At 35.2% G+C, this 22,133-nt stretch overlaps 1 protein-coding gene and 1 long non-coding RNA gene across 10 annotated transcripts in view; one reads left to right on the forward strand and one right to left on the reverse strand.

Moving 5' to 3' along the window:
* MEF2A (myocyte enhancer factor 2A) overlaps positions 1–22,133 on the reverse strand; it is a 164,896-nt gene that overhangs the window by 25,126 nt on the left and 117,637 nt on the right. For 6 of the 9 annotated variants that reach the window (XM_082385158.1, XM_082385160.1, XM_082385159.1 and 3 more), the window contains 4 exons: positions 20,240–20,377; positions 17,865–18,084; positions 17,063–17,122; positions 4,550–4,737 (listed from right to left, as the gene is read on the reverse strand). In XM_082385158.1, the coding sequence (XP_082241284.1) occupies positions 4,550–4,737; positions 17,063–17,122; positions 17,865–18,084; positions 20,240–20,377 (606 nt within the window). Of the gene's footprint in view, positions 1–4,549; positions 4,738–17,062; positions 17,123–17,864; positions 18,085–20,239; positions 20,378–20,442; positions 20,575–22,133 lie in introns of all 9 variants that reach the window. The other 3 variants (XM_082385163.1, XM_082385165.1, XM_082385166.1) reach the window with 2 other exon arrangements.
* The window catches only part of LOC309625553, a 31,318-nt gene continuing 27,275 nt past the window's right edge, over positions 18,091–22,133 (forward strand). Inside the window, exon 1 of the long non-coding RNA XR_014242592.1 lies at positions 18,091–20,208. This is a non-coding gene — a long non-coding RNA (uncharacterized lncRNA). The remainder of the gene's footprint in view (positions 20,209–22,133) is intronic.

A 22,133-nucleotide genomic window follows, 5' to 3' on the forward strand; every position in this document is an offset into this window, starting at 1 on the left:
AGACTGTAATTTGTATGATTGAAATTTGCTAAGGTTTGTTTTATGGCACAGGATATGGTCTAAATTGCTGAATGTACCAAGTGCCCTTAAGAAGAATGTGTGTTCTGCTATGTGAAGTGAAGTGTTCTGTAACTGTCTCTTAGGTCAGGTTGGTTGAATACTGCTCAGGTCACCTAAACCCCTAACTGATATTTCTACCTACTTGTTCTATCAATTACTGAGAGAAGAGTGTTGAAGGTTCCAACTACAATTGTGGATTTTTCTCTTCCACCTTTTAGTTGTATCAGTTTTTGCTTTATGTATTTTGAAGGTGTGCTGTTAGGTGCATACACATTAAAGATACTTATTTCTTGGAATATGGACTATGTAATATCCTTTGTTATCCTTGATAATATTCCTTATTGTGAAGTTCACATTGCCTGAAATTAATATGGCTACACTAGCTTTCTTTTGGTTAATGTTTGCATGGTATATTTTTTCCATCCTTTTACCTATGTCTTTATATTTAAAGTGGGGTTCTTATAGACAGTGTACTGTATGATCTTCCTTTTTTAATCAATCTGACATTTTGTCTTTTAACTGATGTTTATGATGTTTACTTGTATAGTTGGATTAAAATCTACAATCTTGCTAGCTATATTTCATTTGTTCCATCTGTTCTTTATTATTCTCTTTTTCTCCCATTTCTTGGGCTACTGGAGCATATTTTATGTTTCTATTTTATCTCCTCTATTGACTTATTTATACCTCTTTTTATTTCCTATAGCTGTACTAGGGTTTACAATATACATCTTCAGTTAATTGGAGTTCACCTTCAAATATACACCTCATCATGTGTAAAGACCTACAACAGTATATTTCTAATCCCTCCACCGTCATTTTATTTTTACATATGCTATAAACACAAAAGTCATTGCCACTATTTTTGCTTTAGAAAGCCAATTATCTTTTGGGGCAAATAAGAAGAGGGAAAACACCCAGATCTTGGTTTCTAATATCATTCTCCAAAAAAAGGAACCAACGTTCCTCAGAGAAATATCTGATTCCAGGACTGGGGCAGGAAATACATAAGATGAGCCTGGAGCATTCTGTAGTAACCAGAAAATAAAATAGTAACCCCCACTTTCCTCCCTGCCAAAAAAACCCCACAAAGACGAGGGTACATAAAAGGGGCACAGGAACCATTTGAACAGTCCTCAACAGCTAAAGCTGGAACAATTTGAGCAACAGAATAAACTAGTATTGGTATTGATAGAATCATATATTAACAGAATTTAGTATTATTATAACCCAAAGTATAAAATAAATGTCCATGAGTCCATATTAATATTCACTATAAATAAATGATTAAATAAATGAGAGAGAACAGATAAGTCACCTGTGCAGAAGAACTCCAAATAATGTATGTAGATAGTCTGCCTTCAAGGAGGTAGGAGAATAACCCCCACTACTCCTTAGGTGTGGGCCTTGCACAGTGACTTCCTTCCAAAGAGGACAGTATGGGAAGGGGGAAAAGAGTAGCCAGTGAAATACTACACCAGCAAGATGACCAAAGTGATCAACAGTCATGTTGATAGTATGTACCCTTGATATAATGTGATGAAAATGGCACTTTAGTTCCACAGCCTTCCTCCCCCAAACACATAACACCGGTCTAATAATGAGGAAACCATCAGAAAAACCACAATTTAGGAACACTCTACAACATATCTGACCAATATTCAGAACTGTCAAGGTCATTAAAGTAAAGTCTTAGAGAAACTATCACAGCCAAGAAGAGCCTAAAGAGACATGACTACTAAATGCAATGTTGTATTCCTGGATTGGATTCCAGAACAGAAAAAGACATGGGGTTAACAACTAAGGGTATCCTAATAAAGTGTAGACTTTAGTTAATAATAATGTATCAATATTGATTCATTAGTTGTAACAAATGTACCATACTAATGTAAGATGTTAATAACAGGAAAAATTGGGTGTGCAGCATATGGGAACTTTCTGTACTACCTTTGCAATCTTTGTATAAATTTAAAACTGTTCTAAAATTAAAGTTTATCAAATGAAGGACAAAATGAATTTTATTTTATCTTCATTTATTCCATTTCCATTGTTCTTTATTTCTTTGTATAGACCCAAGAGCTTGCTGGTAGCATATTCCTTCTTCCAAAGGAAATCCTTTAACATTTCTTGTAGAGTATGTCTGCTGGCAATAAATTCCCACAATTTTCTTTTGAGAATGTTTTTATTTCTCTTTCATTTCTTGAGAGATATTTTTGCTGGGTACAGAATTCTAGGTTGAAAGTTTTTTGGTTTTTGTTTTAATTTCAGCACTTTAGATTACTCCACTGTTTTGTAGCTTGCATAGTTTCTGAAAAGAAGTATGGTATAAATTCTTATCTTCATTCTTCTATATATTTATCTGTCTCTTTTCCCTGGTTGCCTTTAAGATTTTCCTCTTTGTCTTCTGCTTTTAGCAGTCTGAGTGTGTGTGTGTTTGGTGTTGGTTATTATTTCTTCAAACACATTGCTTCTGCTCTGTTCTCTCTCTCTTCTCTTTTTGAAATTCTAGTTATAAACATGTTAAATCATCTGAAAAAGCCCCACAAATATTAGAGGCTTTGTTCTGTTTTTTTTTTGTTTTGACTCTTCTCTTTATATTTCAGTTTGGGTAATTCTTACTGACCTGAAGACCTGTAGCAGGTCTTTCCTCCTGCTAGGCCTTTAGTGCAGAGTTTGAGTTAATTTAATTAAGAACTGGGCTGGGTCTGAGCTTCAATGTTGCTATGTGTATCCACCACAGGCCTCAAATCCCTCTGGTGGGAATGGAAGATTGGTTGGCTAGAGGTTTTTTGTTTATTTGTTTTTTCCCCAAAGACTGCTCATTCTCAGTTTTAAGCCTTCCCCTTTGTGCTATGCCTCAGGCTGCAGCCTTCTCAGAAATTCTGCCATGTTCAAGACATTGTTCCTGCTCCTTCACCATGGGCTGAGAGAGTTTTTCGTTTCCATTTCCCCAGATACAATGGGAATTCACCAGTGCCTAAGGATGACCGTTTATGTCGTTCATCTCCTCACAGATTAAGACTTCTGTTCCATAGGAGTGAAAGGGGAGAAGGACCCAGGCAAAACTTTTTGCCCCTACTGCAGTGGCTGCTCTTCCCCTCTCTTCCCGTTGTACACCACAAAGGAGACTTTTTCAGGACATTCCCAATTTTTTCTGTGAGCACCCAGTGGGGTTCATGGAGAAAAAGCCTGCAAGAGGGCTTAAGACTCTCCCTACATAGCAGTCCCAGGGGTTTTACAGAGTCCTGCCAGTGAACACTTGGCCTCCAGCAATTCACCAATCACCCTAGCTTAACTCTTATTATCTGTGTCTTGCCCAGATAAAGTCAGTGCTCCAATGTCCTCTCCCTGCAGTATCTGTCTCTCCCTAGAGTCTGGGCCAGTTGGTTGCCCTGAAATCTCAGCACTACAATGTGTTCAAGGAAAACTATGAAATTGTTTGCCCAACATTTTTTCAGTGTTAGGCTGGAAGCAACGGTTTCCACTTTTCTATATCTCCGAATGAAAAAGCACTTTGTTTTTGACTTAAAGGGTTTTGGTTCTGGCTCTCTTTTGTGCTACCTTGGACCAGTACTAACCTTCCCTTGGTTTCCTTATCTTACCTGCCAAGATCACTGTTTGAGAATCAAATGATACAATGCATATAAAGATGTTTGGGAATCTATAAATCATTATACAATGTAGAATTATTATCTAAAGCCTGATAGCATTACTTTCACTTAGCAAACAATCAAATGGCCAGTTTAGCAGCTGCATAGTAGAAAGACCACCTGACACATCACATTGATTGTTAGTAGTCAAACAGTTGCTAAAATCAGAATGGTCTTAAAACTTGCATATATATTCTAACTTTTTTCTATAGAAAGCTAAGGGGGATAGACATATTTTCCTCTTCTTATAAACACAGGATTCAAAAGCAAATGAGGCTGGAACATTGTTAAGGGCTGGGGTGGGCAGACCTGTATTCTTATAAGAGTTAAACGGGAAGGTTATTTCAGAAGGAATAAACAAAGATTATGAGAACAACTCATCCAAGTTTTTATGCATTCTTTCCTATTCTACAATAGTTCTCTTTGGTATGTAGAATTTTCTAACAAATAATTTAGTGTTTCTCTTACAGAAAAGTATGTGCAAAAATTACTGAAAGTATGCAGAGCACAGAGAAGAAGTACTTAAGTCAGGTTTAATTTATCAAATTGAGGATGAGACCTCTAAGCAAAGATTCCAGTTTGGTAAATTAAAATTAACATAATAACTTCTCCATATTTAGCTTTAATTTTAAATAACCATTAGGTAGATTTCCTGTTTTTTCATAATCTGATTTCTGTGTATTTAAAATAGACTTGTCTCTTCAAATGCTAATTTCAAATAGAAATAGTCATTAGGAAAAGGTCTAGTCTATGGAAGTACAGTAAATTGCAAAGGAGAATATACACTATGTATAAAATACACATTTTAAAGAATGAAATTGAAGAAAGGTTTAACGTACCAGTGGAGGCATCATGCCTTTGCTTGAAGGGGGGATGACAACTCGAAGATCTGGTTTTCGACTGTTCATTCCAAGACTGCCACCACCTGGAGGAGGGGGAGACTTTGTAGGCATAACTTTGCCTAAACTATTTGCACCAGTAGTTCCAATCAAATTTGGAGAAGCTCTTGAGTTTACAAATCCATTCCCTGGAAAAAAGAAATACCATTCATTAACATGAAACGAGTCATTAAAATTCTTTGGTACAAATATGATGCAAGTTTTCCCCAGTCCCAGTTTCAAGTGAATTTTACAATAAAACTCATGAATATCTAACCATGTCATCTTTGAATACTTTAAAAATAAGCAAAGAGAGTGAAGCAAGTCTGAAATACATATAAAGTTTAAGACTAATGCTACTTGTTTCCAGTCTTACTGCTTGGACCTGCTGACAGAAACTTAAAACACAAAATATGTTTCTAATGGGGCATCTCCTACTGGGGACCAAGATAATGGGGATATATAAGAAGATGCCTGAGACCAGCCTATTCATTCATTCTCGCGACAACAAAGGCACTCCTACTAAGTTCTGGGCACAGAACTAGGTATCAGGGCATCTCCTTAACTGAAGCTTATTTAGCACTCAGCTCTAATGCCTTATTTTCACCAAGTACTTCTTCCTTATAGCTCTACCTGTACCTGTTCCGTTCTTTAGCTGCCATTAAGGTCTTCTTTAAGTATCTGTGATTTATCTGACTTCAATCAACTAATTCTTACTTTTTAACTTTCCCTAAAGAATTGTCTATCTTTCTTAGAGAGGAAATAAGGAAAAAGATACAGTGTGGTATATGTTCTATTGTATATACACAGTACATTTGGGCACCAGTTGAGATAGAAAATTAATGTAAGAGATCATCCCTATTTTCATGGATACTGCAGTCATTCTAGTCCTCCTCATGTGTAGCCATGTGGTTTGGGTGGGGCTGACTCCACTTCAATCCCCCTTGCCACAGACTGGCTTGTTGATGGGCATTTGACTTAGGCCCAAGCCAATGAGTATACGGCATTCTCCCTCACCACAGTGATCAGAACCTAGGTAAAGCGGTTGCTATATGGTAGTGAGAAAGGCTCCTTCCTGCATTCCTCCAAATGTGACTGGGGAAGCATTTTATTCTCAAGCCATTTTGAGACTCAGAAGAAAGTCAGAATGAGAACAAAGCTGACAGAGAAAGGAGAACTGAAAATAAATGAAGTAAAAGCCCTACCATGCTTACCGTCTATACCACTTCTGGCTCTTTTCAGTTACATATAAGTTAGTAAATACCCTATACTATTTAAGCCTAATTGAGGTGGTTTTCTGTCAGTTGCAACTGAGAGTATCCTATTACTATTCATCAGCTTACAGTTCAATGGTGGAGATAATGTCACAAATCAAAAACAAAGTAAAGTAACAATATATGGGAACATAAATGTTCATTTATAAAATAGAGGCTACATATACTATTTTGATTTCTAAGTAAATCTTAAATAAAGCAGGTGAGAACAGAAAACGTTAACTACATGATATATTTTTAAAATATTCTGTGAAAATTTAATTACTAAATTTAAGATGTAGTGTTAACTGCCCATAAAAAATACAGCATAGGTCACTCTACTATTCCATATTTTAAAAATAATCATCAGCTTTATAATAATCAAAACATAAAAAATTAAGTTTACCATGTATATGGTGTACTTTTAGCAACAGAGACTTAATTCCATGAATGTTTTACTATTATTCTATTTTGAATAGTGCTTAGTATCTATCTCTACTCTATTACAGTATATAGATGTTAATTTAAGGGCACCGAATAGAAGAAAACTTTGTTGGCTTAAGAATTCCATTCCTAGTGTTTATTACAAGCTAACCAAAAACAAAATATTCAGAATAGTGAACTAGAAGTTCCTGGAGGGCTGAAGAGGCCTCTTGAATTCTCTGGGTGGGACTCAGCATTCACACATCAATAGTAGCAACCATCTAAAATCAGACAACACAGAACTACCTTTACAATTTAGAAATAAACTTTTAAATGTCTATTAGGTGTAGAGCACTATGCAGTGAGGATATAATAGGAAGGGATTAAAAAAAAAAACCCTACATGGTCTTCAAGCAGCTTTTCACCTAGTTAGCAAGAACAGGCATACACCACAGAGACATGAAGATGTCAAAATTATACTTAAGATATGGGCAACACAATGAAATGTAACCACACAAAATTTACAAGGAAATAGAAAGCAAAGCACTGATACAGGCATGTGGGCTTTTAATTAGGGAAGACTTTGTGGGATCAACTATTTAAGCAGTCTGAAAGGGTAAAAGATGACAGAAGGCAGGCATTATGAATAAATGTGAGAAAAATACACTAAAGTATGAATGAACAAAGTGTGACTAAGGAAAGGTGGGGCAGATAAGCACAGAGTCCATGGCTTCAGCGACTGTCACAAGGAAAGGGCAGTTGTATTTATTCTGTTCTTTTCCTTCCAGTATAAAGCAAAAAAGACAACTTTAGAATCCTCCAAAAAGGACTTCCCTGGTGGCGCAGTGGTTAAGAATCTGCCTGCCAATGCAGCGAACATGGGTTCGAGCCCTGGTCCAGGAAGATCCCACAGGCCGCGGAGCAACTAAGCCCGTGCGCCACAACTACTGAGCCTGCGCTCTAGAGCCCATGAGCCACAACTACTGAGCCCATAAGCCACAACTACTGAGCCCATGTGCCACAACTACTGAAGCCCGTGTGCCCAGAGCCCATGCTCCGTAACAAGAGAAGCCACCGCAAGGAGAAGCCCATGCATCGCAACGAAGAGTAGCCCCCGCTCACCGCAACTAGAGAAAGCCCACGCGCAGCAACAAAGACCCAATGCAGCCAGAAATCAATAAATTAAAAAAAAAAAAAAAGAATCCTCCAAAAATAAACAGACACCAGATATTACAAATATATATACATGTCTGTGTTAAATCCATGCAGGGACTAACCAAAACTGAGTATCTGCTGTGTGCTTAACACTGGTCTAAAACCTTCCTAAAATCTCACCCTGAGAAGACTATTCTAAAAAGTGAAATGTAGTACAATGAGTACTGCAATGAGTTAATGACAAAAACCAATTATGTACTGCACATATTTTTCAGTTTAAGAGCTTTTGTATTGGGTTACCAGATCATTTTAATTCTATGGAAGTTTCTTGACTGGAAGAGAAATATTTAAACCCACTAAAATCCATGTAGTGTTTGGCAGTTTATAAAACATTCTCAGGAACAAAATATATAATGAATAGGGTCAACTGATGAAAAGATATGTAAATTCTAAAATTAAAAAATATAACTAGAAAGAGATTAAGTTCTTGAAGTTCTGCTGAAGGAAATGAATGCTTCAGTATATTTGCTTATATTAGAGTTTGAAAAGATATGTTATTTAGGTGATTTATATGAGAAACTAAAAATTAATGTTTTGCTAATGTGATATAATCAACTTTGTTGGATCCTAACCAGAACATTTTCAAGGGACAAAGAAAACAGAGAAGTGAGGTGCAGCACTTAGGAACTGGCCTGCATCTCTTCAGCACTTGTCATTCAAAATGTTGGGATTCCAGATGATCAGTGCTTCTTTCCCCCTCCAAGTTACTCTCACCCAATTCCTCTTGCTTTCTCCAAAACTTTTACCAAGTGACCTACCATTTTTAATTCATTATGTGATTTAATTTTGTTGTGGGGACTGATACTTCAGTTAACCTTATGAGGTTATTTCCTGCATTCTGCTTCCATTATCTTGAAGGGGTATGTATTAAATCTGGGCTGAATCTCCTTTCCACACCCCAGAAAGCAATTTCCTGCACTCTGTTAAGCTCCAGAAAGCAGTGCTGTTAAAAAAACAAGCTCTGCACTAGGCCATCCCCTGTGGAGCAGAGCTCATCCATGAATTGGGCAGAGGTAACTGCTAAGCAAGTCATCTGGATATAAAATGCTCATCAAATAATTTTATACAAAAACCTGAAGGTTTAACAGAAACCAGTAGAATGTAAGTGCAAATTAAAAATGCTTCTCTTAAATAATGGCATGAATATATGTTCTTAATTTCTCTGATAATATATAGAAGATTCTTATTTACTTGATTTGCACTCAAATCTGAAGGATAAAGCAGTATTTCCTCTCAAATACATTATAAGATGATGCAAAGGTGTAATTTAGAAAAACGCATTATCAAGAAGCACTAATGTGCTTTTCCCATGTGGAATCTATGATGCTTTTCAGCTAGACGTGGTACCATAGTAACCCATGAGAATCAAATTACAAGAATGAAAGGGGACCTAAAAGCACGATATTTCTGAGTATAAAGTCAGAGTCTGCAGCAGACGATTACAGGATGATGTAAGAGTTTGGTAACTTGCCAGACTGAAACAAGATAATCTTATATGCACCATTTGTTATTTTGTGGAGTGTAGTGATATACTGCCTAATGTGTGCCTTCTTACCTCCTGTTCATTTTTTATGACAAAAATGAAGACATTGCCGGGATAGACTTTTGAGGTATATACTTTAAGGATATAACTCATCTTGTCACAGCCTACAAATTTAGGAATAAAGTACTGATTCTAAATGAATAAACCCAATTTAATGTGACTTTTGTTAAAATGTGTTTTCAAGCTTTATGATAACTTATGCCCTGACACAAATGTGACAAAAATGCTTTCGAGCAAACTGCATACTAATGCTTCCAGAAACTTGACAAAGCTGATCTTAATTATGGTCCTACAGCTCTAAGGCAAGTCATTCAATTATATCAATCTGGCTTCTATTTCAGAATATCGTATCATCTGAAATACTGCACTGAAGTGGCTGGAAAGCACTCCCATGTTCTTAATACTACTCTTTTAGGGTTATTACTATGAATCTATTTGAGAAGTTGAACTGACATGCAGAGGATTTTGAAAATCTCAAGAGATTCTGAAAAATTCATCCAAAGCAAGGTTCAAGAATTAATTTTATCATATTTGACAATTTTTTCATAAAATCTGACAAACTTTCAGCTGATTATTCAATAAATAGGTAAATAAATAAAAATATACTTTAAAAGTCTATAAAATTATGTCATTTGTATAAAGAAGTGAATGAGGTTTCTAAAATTTAAAAAGACCATGGGTTTTAAAATCACTGATGACATATTTACTTGACTCAGTGAAAATTCCTATATGATGAACAATATGGATTCTGTCCATTAAAAACTTATGATCTAAAACAATCATGAGATCCTGGTTCTTCTGTACTCCCTCTCAATCTTTCCTAGGTACACAGCCCCAAAGAGCCCCATGTCTCCTTCTCTTTCAGAGACTTCATGTATCCCCATGGCTTCAACCACTGCCTCAATATGACTCTTCAATCTGTAGTTCTGCTTTGTGTCTCCTAATTTCCAGTCCACATGCAACTATCTGGTGGGCACTGTTCCCCAGATATGCTGCTGTCATTTCAAACTCAACCTGTTTTAAGCACCTGTACTACTGTCATCCTCCATCGCTTCCATCCCCACTTTCACAGAGCTATCAAGCTTTTCTTTCTTTATAATGCCTTTCTCCTTACCCATCTCTTCTTTTTAACTGCCACTGCCTCTGCTATAATGCAAATCCTTATTACCTTCACTCAACCCATATTAACTCCAAGAGCTTGTTGAGCTTTTTCTAGTCCAGTGTATTTTTTTCTCTTTCTCAACATGTTTTAAAAAAAGTGAAACTGCTGGATTTGGGCAATTTTACATTATGCTTGATCTTTGAAAAGAGGCCCAAAGTTAAAAAGAGTTCCCAAAGTCATCTAAGTTACAGTATTATCTGAGTATTAAATGTAAATTCTCAGTAGAGAAATTTACCTAGTAAACCATAAGCAATAAGCAGATTGCCTCCATGAAAGATATATACAATTTACAATACATACAAAACTAGCAGGTTTTATTTGGACAATTACATAGATAAAATACAAAAAATCACTTTACAAGGAAAAAAACAAATGAATGTTCTAATTTACTATAATAATTTTATGACTATAGATGTACCATATCAATATAGCATCACAGAAAGTTCAGAAACTAGAAAACAGGAGGGAAAACACATACTTCCACTATTCTAACATAACTATTATAATCATTTTGGATTTCTTCTCCTTTTATCTTCCATGTGTATATTTTTTGCATAGTTTTAAATCACAACTAAAAATTGGAATTCAGTTGAAATTTCTAATTTACTTAATTTTTACACTGTTGAATATATTGATATTTTCCTATTATTCCCTACTATAAATAAAGTTGCAATGAACATTTGCATAGTCTGATTGATTTCTTTAGGAGAGATTCCTAGAAATGGGATTACTAGGCTTAGAGGAAAACAGGTTATTATGACTACTGAAACATCTTGTCAAAAACTTTCCAGAACGACTGTTACTAATTTCCAATGCCACAAACACATAACCAGATCATCAGTTTCACCCACCTTCATCAGCTTTCCATGTCACAATAAAAAGTGGTAATAGTTGGCAATTACTAGGTGGGGCTGTTTTTTTTTTTTGCATTTTTATTTGAATCTCATGATTACTATCAACGAGGAACATGCTTTTCAATTTTTAAAATACTAGTTGGGTTTCTTTTTTGAATTGTATATTCAAGTACATTAAATGCCTATTCATTTATCAAATATTCCCCTAGATGTGGCCTGTATTTTATTTCACTTTTTCTCTTAAGAATGAGAAAAATCTATTATCTCACATAAGACTTGGGGAAAAGTGGTTGCAGGCTCAGTGCCTTCAACAGCTCAACACAGAGGACCCACAGTCTTTCTAGCTTTCCACTTTGCCATCCTCAGCTTGTTGGCCTGTCCTTTTATACTGACTCACTTCATGATCTCAAGATGAAGCTGCATATCTAGCTGCCAATGCAGACAATAATGTTCAAAAATTCAAAAGGCTGCCAAATCTTTGTGAGTGTGAATGTATGTGTGTGTGAACTTTTTTCTCTCTAAATTTCAGAATAGTATAACTACAATGTACATTACATGCTCATAGTTTTAAAAGTGCCTCCACATTTGTGATTATAATTACTTTTTTATATCAAAGTATTATATTTATTTTAAAAACTTTTAATATAATACATATACAGAAAGGTGTACAAAACAAAAACTTAAAAGATCAAGGATTTATCGTATGAACCATGTAACCATAGAACCCCAAAGAATATTGCTAGTTTCTATAATTGGGCCCCCAAAATACTCCTATTGTTCCACCTACCAAAGTGGCATATATCATGACTTTTACAGTAACTTCGTGTTTTTCTTTATAGTTTTACCATCTACCTACACAGACATCCTTAAAACTATAGTTTTGCTTGCCTGCTTTTCAAACTTTATGTAGATAGAATCATTTAGTATTTGCATCTCTCTTCTTTCATTTGTATTAGCTTGGTGAAATTCATCCATGTTGTTGATTACTGCTATAGTTCCTTCATTTTCATTGCAGTACAGTATTACTTCATGTAAAGGTACTATCACATATTCATCCACTCTACTACTGACAGAAATCTGAATTATTTCTAGATGCTGGCTGTAACAAATAATGCCATACACATTCTTTTACATATCTCTTGGTGCTCATGGTGCATATATGCATTTCCCTAGTATATAAGTATGAGTGAAAATGCTGGGTCATGGAATACACATATTTACAACTTTAGTAGATACTGTCAAAATGATTGCACCAATTTGTACTGCCATCATCAGTGTATGAGAGTTTGGGCTTTTCCATACCCTTGTTAACACCTGGTATTATCTATTTTGCTTTAGCCATTCTGGTGGGTACCTAATGTTGTCTGTGGTTTTAATTTTGCATTTCCTTCATTACTGAATCAAGCATCTTTTCACACATTTATTAGACACCTGGATAGCTTCTTTTGTGAAATGTCTGTGTTCTCATGCACATTAAGACTTAAATTTCTCTTAAAGCACAGCTTTACCTGTATCCCACATGTGTTCTAAAGGGTTTCCTGAATCTATGGCTTGATGTGTTTTGCCAGGTTTGGAAAATTCTGTGATTATCTCTTCAAATACCACTTCTGGCCAATTTTCTCTCTTTTTGCCTCTGGGACTCCAATTTTAAGTATGTTAGACCTTCTCACTGTATCCTCGAGGTCTTACTCTTCTTTTGAATTATCCATCCTTTTATGTCTCAAAAATTCTGAATATTGTTCCTGTCTTATATTTTAGTTCACCAATTCTCACTTTTGCTTTGTCTAATTTGTTATTAAACCCATCCAGTCAGTTCTTAATACTATTACTTTTTTTAGTTCTAAAATGTCCATTTTTAAAGTTTCCAGTTCTCTGCCAAAATTCTTAATCTATTTTTTATCTTCCTGATACAGTAAATATTGTTATGTTAAAGTCAAAGTCTGTGCCTAATAACTCCAAGTTCTGGAGTTCCCAGGAGGCAGGTTCTACTGTCCATTTTTTTCTGCAGGCTTTCATTTATGTTGTACTGCTCCTGACTGTGCCTAGTTAGTAATCTGCTTGTATGTCAAGTACAAATAATAAGGCCTGGGATGGTGTTTTATCCTTATATTATTTTTCTAAAGAGTATTCCCAGGTATCCTGGGGACCCTAACAATATATCACCACGATCTAACTTCAAGAAGTGGGATGATGCAAATAGGAGATGTATCTACTATGAGGGACTGATAACCTCTGATTCATGCTACTTCTAGGGTCCAGCCTTTTGGGGACTCAATCCAAAGCGAGAAGAATATACTAGGCCTTCCCAATTCTTTGTGGGCCCTGAACTTTGATCTCTCTGTCTCCCTATGTCTCTGAGGCTATTATACTCAGCTTCTTTAGGCAATCCACTGTGGAAGTGGCCACTACCACCTAGGAAAAGCAGCCATAAATGCTGGGCTCACCTCTTTGAGTCTCTGTCTTTGTCATTCCCTGGATCTTGAGCCAATAATTCCTCATTATCTTATTCGCTCTGAAATGCTTTCAAACAGATTTTAAAAAATACTCTGCCTAGCATTTCTAGTTGTCCTCAGAAAAAGAGTTGGTCCAAATGACCAAGTCTGCCCAAATGACCTGTCTTTCCCAAAATATGTTTTATATGACACTAATTCTGAAAGATGCTTTTTCATGAGGAAAATAAAAATGAAGGGTTCTACTGTGAAATCGCTTTGAGTAACCATATGTTTAAAGATTCACAAAACAGGTTAGCATTTTAAAGGCTCTGATAAGTCCTACAGTAAAGAAACTGGTTTAGTTTTATTTAGCACAAGGTTTGCCAAACACATAGGTAAGTCCTTCTTTTCATATGGTTCTAGGAAACATACTTTGAAAAATGTAGATAAGAAATCATATCCACAGCTCTTAATATATTTTCTTCTAAGTTTCTCTGGGAATTTAAAAATGTTTAATCTTTTCATTCATAAAGACTTCAGGCATAAAATTGAGTTTAAACTATTTTTCCAAACTACTAAACCAAAATGGCACCATTGTTGAAAATGGGCTAAAATACATTATTTGACTCTTCTTTGCAAAAAAATAACAACACTTCTAAAATACCTATGACAGACCATTTATTTTGGGGCGGGGAGGGAAATTTACAGCAAGAAACACTTTAAACCCATGTATGCTATAAGTACTGCACAAAAATAATTACTTCCATTTGGTATCTGAATTAAGTGATACAAGATGTCTAGTTAGTTGAATCTGAATTCTGAGGTGGAACATGTTAAAAAGCAGTTATAACAAAAATGTCATCTAGGATATAATCCAAACAAGCAGAATTACATCTAGCACAGGTTAAATAGGTATATAAGAGTATGAATCAGTGAAGAATCAAGACATTCAATCTTGATATGTCTGAGGTTATATTGTGTTATAAGATTGTTATAAGAAATAGATTTATCTCTGTGTGTATGTAGTAATAGAAATAGACTTTTAAGTAACTCACTAAGCACTTAAATATTTTAATACTTACTTGAATCTTAAATTTTTATAAAAATTCATGTTCACTAATCATGATCAGTAATGTGGTTATTAACACTATTAGCACTAAACATATTAAAATAGTTGCCTATGACGGGGGAATGGAGGGTGCGGGGAGAGGAAGGGAATGGGAATGGAACAGAGGTATAAAGGGAAAAGTGAATAACATTGAGAGATGCTTTGTGCAAACCACTGAATATGTGCCATGATCTGAGGAGTGTGACTAATGTGACCCTCCAAACCTGAGGGTCTAGAAAGGGGGGAGGAAGCTTACAAAAGAAGAAAGATGAATTTAAAAAAAGAAATAAAAGAAACAGGATTAGATTATATGTAGAAGGTCAAATTAGGATGACGACAAAGTCTGAGTCTGAAATTACCAAAGGGAACACAGAAAACTGAGCAAAGACAAAGTCTAGATTTATAGTTGCACGGCAGATAATAAAGAATAGTATAAAAGCTTTAGGGAAGTGTGGCGAGTACAAAAACCAAAAAAGAACAAAAAGAGAACTGAAACACTTGTTTGATAGGAGGAAGAGCCATGTTTATAAGCCAGAGGTATGAGAAAAAAAACAAAGGCAAAGGGAAAACACATTAGAAATCTTCAAATAGTTAAACCCCATTAAATAAAAATAATTTTGGAAATAACACCAAGAGCTAGTCAAAATTAACATTAAATAAAACAGAAATTATTGATTCCAGCCATAACCAGGCTGGAAAGTAGAAGGGAGAGCAAGATGCATAGTGCTGGAAGAATAAAAGCATATGGGAAGGGACTTTCCTGGTGGCGCAGTGGTTAAGAATCTGCCTGCCAATGCAGGGGACATAGGTTCGATCCTTGGTCTGGGAAGATCCCACAGGCTGCGGAGCAACTAAGCCCGTGCACCACAACTACTGAGCATGCGCTCTAGAGCCCACGAGCCACAACTACTGAAGCCCACATGCCCTAGAGCCACACACCACAATAACTGAGCCAACACGCCACAATTAACTGAAGCCCATGCACTCTAGGGCCCGCGTGCTGCAACTACTGAGCCCGTGTGCTGCAACTACTGAAGCCCGTGCCCCTAGAGCCCATGCTCCGCAACAAGAGAAGCCACCACAATGAGAAGCCTGTGCACTGCAATGAAGAGTGGCCCCCACTCGCTGCAACTAGAGAAAGCCCACGCGCATCAACGAAGACCCAACGCGGCCAAAAAAAATATTAAAAAAAAAGCATATGGGAAAATGCAATATAAAAAGTGTATATGGGCACGTAAACAACTAAAATAGAGCTGAAAAGAAAGAAACTATAAATATTAGGAAATACACATACAAGGATAGCAGTCCTAATGTGTAATTGGTAAGACCTTTATGAATTTTTCCACATTTAATTATCTGTTAAAAAAATATCCCACAACAGGTCTTATCTGTTTAATTCCATTAAAACAGCAATTAATACAGTGGCAGATACAATTAGGTATTTATTCCTACTTTAGGTCACTACATGTTTTGTAACTTGTCTCACTCAATAAAGTCCATTTATTTCTTTCTCATCATTTTAAATTATTCAATCATCTCCAAAATTTTCTTAAGGCAGAAGCTCCTCACATTTTTGGAATAAATGGGTTGAATATATGTAATTGGGAATTTTTCCTATAAGTGATCTGTTTTCAGATGTCTCTTTGAACACACAATATCTAGAAGCAGGGAGGGAATTCCTGCCCTTGTTTTCAGATAAAAATGATGATAACTGTAATTATCACAGATGAAGAGACCAAGACGACAAAATGTGATGGTAATCCAACGGGATACAGTTATTCTTGTGACTCTTTGACATACATGTCATGTTTTTGTAATGTTAAGATCACAATCTATCTTTACCAGCACTTCAGGGCTGGGCAGACAGACACATTTATGACATGTTTAAACTGCTAGTCATCTTGGGAGGGGTCCCAAAGCAAAAGAGCCAATCTGGCAGCAACCACGACAAAATGTGAATGTTCTACATGTGACTACCAAAACAGATCCTTCAGAGACAAACTTCTCAATTCTCTTTGTGTCTCTAGAAGTAGGCCCACCATTTCTTCCTATTGCAGTTTCTCTGAAAACATTTCACACAATTTTAAGATATAGCAGTCTGCTAACAGTCTAACTCTGGTAAGGACAGATGACACAGAAAGCTTCTCCTTAAGAAACTGTCTTGATGTAAAAATTGTATTAAGGTAATTTAGTCTTGAGAAAAGAACAATGTCTGCTATGAAGGAGGCACTCAATTAATATTTATTGAATGAATGAGTAACTGAACGTAAGGCCAAGGTATGAGGAATAACACAGGGATATGAAAAAATGTTAAGTATTAGTGAAAGCACTAATTAGACAAAGTGCAAAGGGACATGTCTACTCTAGTCATATATCCCCATATTTTCCTCTTCTTTTGGTAGAAGGCCTTGTTTGAGGGAAAATATTCCTTTTATCTCAGATAAGACAGATGCCTACAAAGTAAAACAGTAGGAATTCACTCACCCACTGGGCTGCTTCCAGCTCCATTTGGCACTGTGAGGTCTGAAGTGCTCAACATCCCACCTAACAACATTAGAGAGAGGAGAGAGGGAATGTGAATTGGCTCTCCTTATCTGAATAACAAGGAATTGAACAGAGGTAACTCTCACTCCATTCCTAAAAAACACAAAAATAAAAACTAGCCCAGTCTGAATTTGGTGTTAACATGTAATATGATGTAGTCAAATATACAGTCACTTGCCTATCAAGCTCTGGACATGTCTGCCTTCTTGTGTATCAATACCAAATGGTACATATTGATAAGAATGGGGGGAGTGCTAATGGAGTGCTATAAAATCTAGGAATAATGGGAAAGGAGACACTGCATTACACACAGTGATGCAGTAAATGCACTGAAAATTTCTGCTGAATTAATGAACAAATCAGACAGGGGGAGATGGAGAAAACGCTCTAACTCCAATCAGGTGAGTCATCTCTCCACATTTTTAACACGAATGGCTCACACTCAATTTTAAATCTTTGCTCATGATATCCTAAATAAATTTTCTGCCTGTCTAGTATGGCTTTCCCATGATAAGGAAAGCTTTCCCAGGATAAGGAAAGCTTTATTTGTTCCACAAAGCCTAGTACAAGGCTAGAGCCACAGATTTTCAAAATAATACTTTAAAATGGAGGCAATTATGTAGTAGTGACTCTTGCTCATCAAAGCAATAAAATTAAGAGTAGCAGAATAAGAAACTGTTTATGTTAGCACTTAGTTTTTTCTTTCTTTTAAAGAATTGGAAGAATAAATATCAGGACGTACCTGCACTGCCAGTACTTGGTGGTCTCTGAGGGGCTCCAGGGGATACATTTCTATGTAATGTGGCTTGAGGTGGAGAGAGCATGTTTGAATCTGCTAATGTTGAGCTGGCTGCCAAAGATGGGGACACAAGTGAACTCCCTGGGTTAGTGTAGGACAAAGCACTAGGGCTGGTCACCGGGACTGTGACAGACATTGAGAAGTTTTGAGGTGGCAAACCGGGCTGTAAATAAAGAAAAAGGAAGAGAAAACTTTAGTTTCATTTTCATCTATATTAAATTTAATAACTTATGAACTTTAATTTGATAAGGTAACACTAGTTACTAAAAGCAGAGGATGGGGATAGCATAGGTTCTTACTAAATCAATTTGCAGGTTTAAGCTATTTTCTTTACAATTATATTTGGACATGAGAATGTTTAACATGAACATTTTCAGTTTCCATTTTTTATATATTAATACATATATACTAGTATAATGTATATATTATATATTTCAAATATTGAGAAATGAAAATGAGAGGTCAGAACCTGATATTAAAGTTGTGTTGTCAAGTTTACACATTATAAAATACATCATTGTTACCAAGAAAGCATAAATTAGCACTTAAATGCAAATCAGTTTAGTAACATTACATTTCTATTGGGAGATTCCAAATATAACAAAAGGGGAAAAGTATGTACATATATTATAAACTTCATACATCAAGTTTGCCCTGGTCTGATTTAATTCACTAACATTCTTAATGGACAAAACTTAAAAAAAAAAAAAAAAATCACGTTATATATATAACACAATGCAATGAGTGTAATAAAAATGCAAAAAAAAAACTAAACAAAATTAACTACTGACAAGTTATCTTTAAACTGTAAAGATTAAATTACAAGTATCGTTATCTTATTTCCCTCCAAAATATTCCATAGTCCCTTAAAAATAATATTTTCTATTTTCCTCTTGCATTTCCTCCATAGACCACTTATACTTGTTAACCATGATAAATAACAATCCTCTTTATAATTTAAAGTGAGAGAAGATAGAAAACTTTCCTCTCCCTACATTTTAAAACAGTGATTTGCAAAGTAAGGTAACACTGCTAATTCAAAGTTGAAAGAATGTAAATAATTATGTACTTTACTCAATAGTTTATTTCAGGTAGAAAATTATAACTCATTAAAAAGTATAAAACAATGGATACATGATAAAATGTTTTCAAAGGTAAAGCAATTTTATTTAAACAATGTCTTTGCAGCTTAACGTTAACTGCAAGGTCACCAACATCCATATGAGTTCAAAAGGGATTTTTTTTTTTTCTGTTGTTTTGTTTCTTAAGAATGGTTTTAGCACAAAAAATACCTCCTTAAATCTGTTTTCCATGGGCTTCTTCTTATAGCATAGGACTACTTTGAAGAAATAATCCATGATGCGTACTTTAGGGCACAGTTTTAAGAGAATTAACTCTGGTAATGAAAGAAATATCAGCATTGGAAACAATTTGTTCCACAAAGCCTACAACACATATGTAGTGTTAGAAAAATTAGATCCAGAATAACTGTCTTAAGCAGCTCTTGCCAATGGTGCTTCAATGAGAACTCTCTGAAGAACTATCAAAGGAGTATGAACTCAAAGAAGTACTGTTTCACTTACGGTTAAATGTGTGAGCATGGAAAAATTTTAAACCAACTATTTGTTTTGTAACCAGTTTAAGAACACTGCTTCCTTTAAATTAAAATCGAGCCAAGGCTCTCTTCCTCAATACCTACAGTGTTAAGAAAAGAATAGGAATTTGGAGGTACTGTCACAAAATTGTTTTGGGACATTAACAAAGAGCCAAATAGTAAGCTACTATTACAGCAACTGTATAAAATAATTAAAAATAATTTTGAAACACCACATTTTATAATAAACCCAGCCATTTTATATTTTATAGTCTCAAGATCTACTTAAGTACATGTAATATTTTAAAAGTCATCGGAGGGAGAGGGAAGTCTCATATGCACCCTATATTTAAAATCATGGAAATTTAAACCTGGAAGGGACCTTAAAAAACTATTTGAGCCAACTCACTCACTTTACAGATGAGGAAATTGGAATCCAGGATGTTTAGGTGCCCTATCCAAAGACATGGGGATAGTAAGTAGCAGAGCCTGGATTAGGATGTTTTCTCTTCACTTCTATGTTTAAGACACTGAAGACTGAAGATGTACCATTGTAAGATTTATGCAATTTTATTTTGAAGTTCTATAAAACCAAAAGAAATTAATAAAATACTTTTTCCCCCTTCTACTTACTGCTGTCATCACCCGCTACAAAAATAAACAAGATGTGTTGTCAATCTCTTCATGCACAAGGTAAGAGCACAAACCATACTTTAGTACTCACTGCGATTTTATGATTCCGCATCATATTATCAAATTCCTCATTAATTTTTTTATATTTTTCTTCTGTATGTGGAGTTAGCACATAGGAAGTATCAGGGTCTGGGCTGTCGCACCCTCTGTGTTCCTTCTTGTTCAGAGCCTAAATAATGAAGTTAACAAAAAGGATCAACAAATAAAAAGTAGAGGTAAAGTAAAAGTACTTACAGGGCCTCGTTTGAAAATAAAATCACTATCTTCATTTAGTTTGCTGAATCTGTCCTCCGAGAGTGGACTGTGCTCAAAGTAATCGTCAGCATCAGGGCTCTCACAACCATTAAGGCCTTTCTTTCTTAAAGTCTGAAATACAATTGGAAAATTCACACACAAATGATACTAACTTGCCATGAGTTTTTTTTGTAAAATTATGAGAGCACAGACTGAATGAACTGGGTAATACAAGAGCCACTGAAATGGTTTTAAATGATCACAATGCACTCTAAGTCTTCAAATAAAGTAAACCTTAGACATAAGCAAAATTATGTTCCCATTATACATTAAGAGAAAAGGAATATTTATATATTTGGATTCTTCCTTTCCAAACTTCCTAGAGAATACTAAGTTACTCACTGCTCTGACAGTTACAATCCAAATCTGATTACAGCTTGATCAACATATCTGATAGGATCAATGAGTGTGAGACCCCGAAATACAAATATATCAAGACGATATATATATAAAGTTACCTTTATAAAATGAACATTTCAGCCACTTCATCTACTGACATTCCTTTCTGCCTGAGAGTTTATCCCATTCATCAGAAAGAATAGGCTCAATATCCCAATAATTTCATTCCTAATTTGTTCTTAAATACTGTGATTTTGCTACATAACTCTGAAGTATAAAAACTCAAATACTTATTTACATATGACAGTAATGACTCTTTCCTACGTAGAATGTACGTATCGTTAGTGACTTCACATATCTTTAAATTTTGTAAAAAAAACTAATTCAGCATGATCTTTTCCACATTTCGCTAGCTCTTTCTACAGAGTGCCTTCATGGATTGATTTAGTCCACTGAATTGACTTCCTGGAGAATTTTCTTGAGTGTTATCAAACTATCCCCTGGACCATATTGACTCTTTTCCTTTCTTCTTACTTTGGGGTACAAATATAATGAACAATTGGTTTTCTGAGTTTTAATTTTTTTAATTAAAATCATCACAAAATGACTTGTTTAGTATTTAAAATAATACACTTAAAACCAAGGGCTTGATAATCTATAGAATATTAATTCACTTACAGATTGTCTAAATTTTTAAAAATCCTGATGGGTCTTATTTTAAAGTAGAATTTTGGGGTTCAACAACTTAGATAGCTTTGAGACTTGCTGATTTTCCAGCCAACCACACAGGAGTTTTAGGAAGTTAAAATTCTCCAAGTAAGCCTACCTACTTAGGTTAAGAAATATTTGAACAATAGATTAGTACTAGATGAGTGCATTTATAAATGATTATTTATATTAGATTTAAGGTATATTTTAAATTAATTCATAATAATAGATCTTGGTATCCTTTAAAACATGATTTACAATAATTATGAATGCTATTTTACTCCTTTTTTTCTTGAAAGAACATAAACACACAATACATTAAGATTTGAGAATTTTTTCTTAATTTCTCTGAAGTCTATTTTAAAATTTCACTTTACTCAATTTGATTTTTTTTTTTTTTTTGCAAGTTTAAAGGATCATAAGAAATCAGTGGTATAGCTGTGTTAGCTTCTCAAATTGCTTGGCATGCACTAGGAATCCCATACACAATGCCTGAAACTCCCACCACAACACAATCACTAAACATGAGCATATAGCAAACACTACACCTATTTCCCCAATATCAGCCCCATGGTTCTGAGTTC

This window comes from Balaenoptera borealis, assembly GCF_965194805.1.
Source record: "Balaenoptera borealis genome assembly, chromosome: 3".
Lineage (NCBI taxonomy): Eukaryota > Metazoa > Chordata > Mammalia > Artiodactyla > Balaenopteridae > Balaenoptera > Balaenoptera borealis.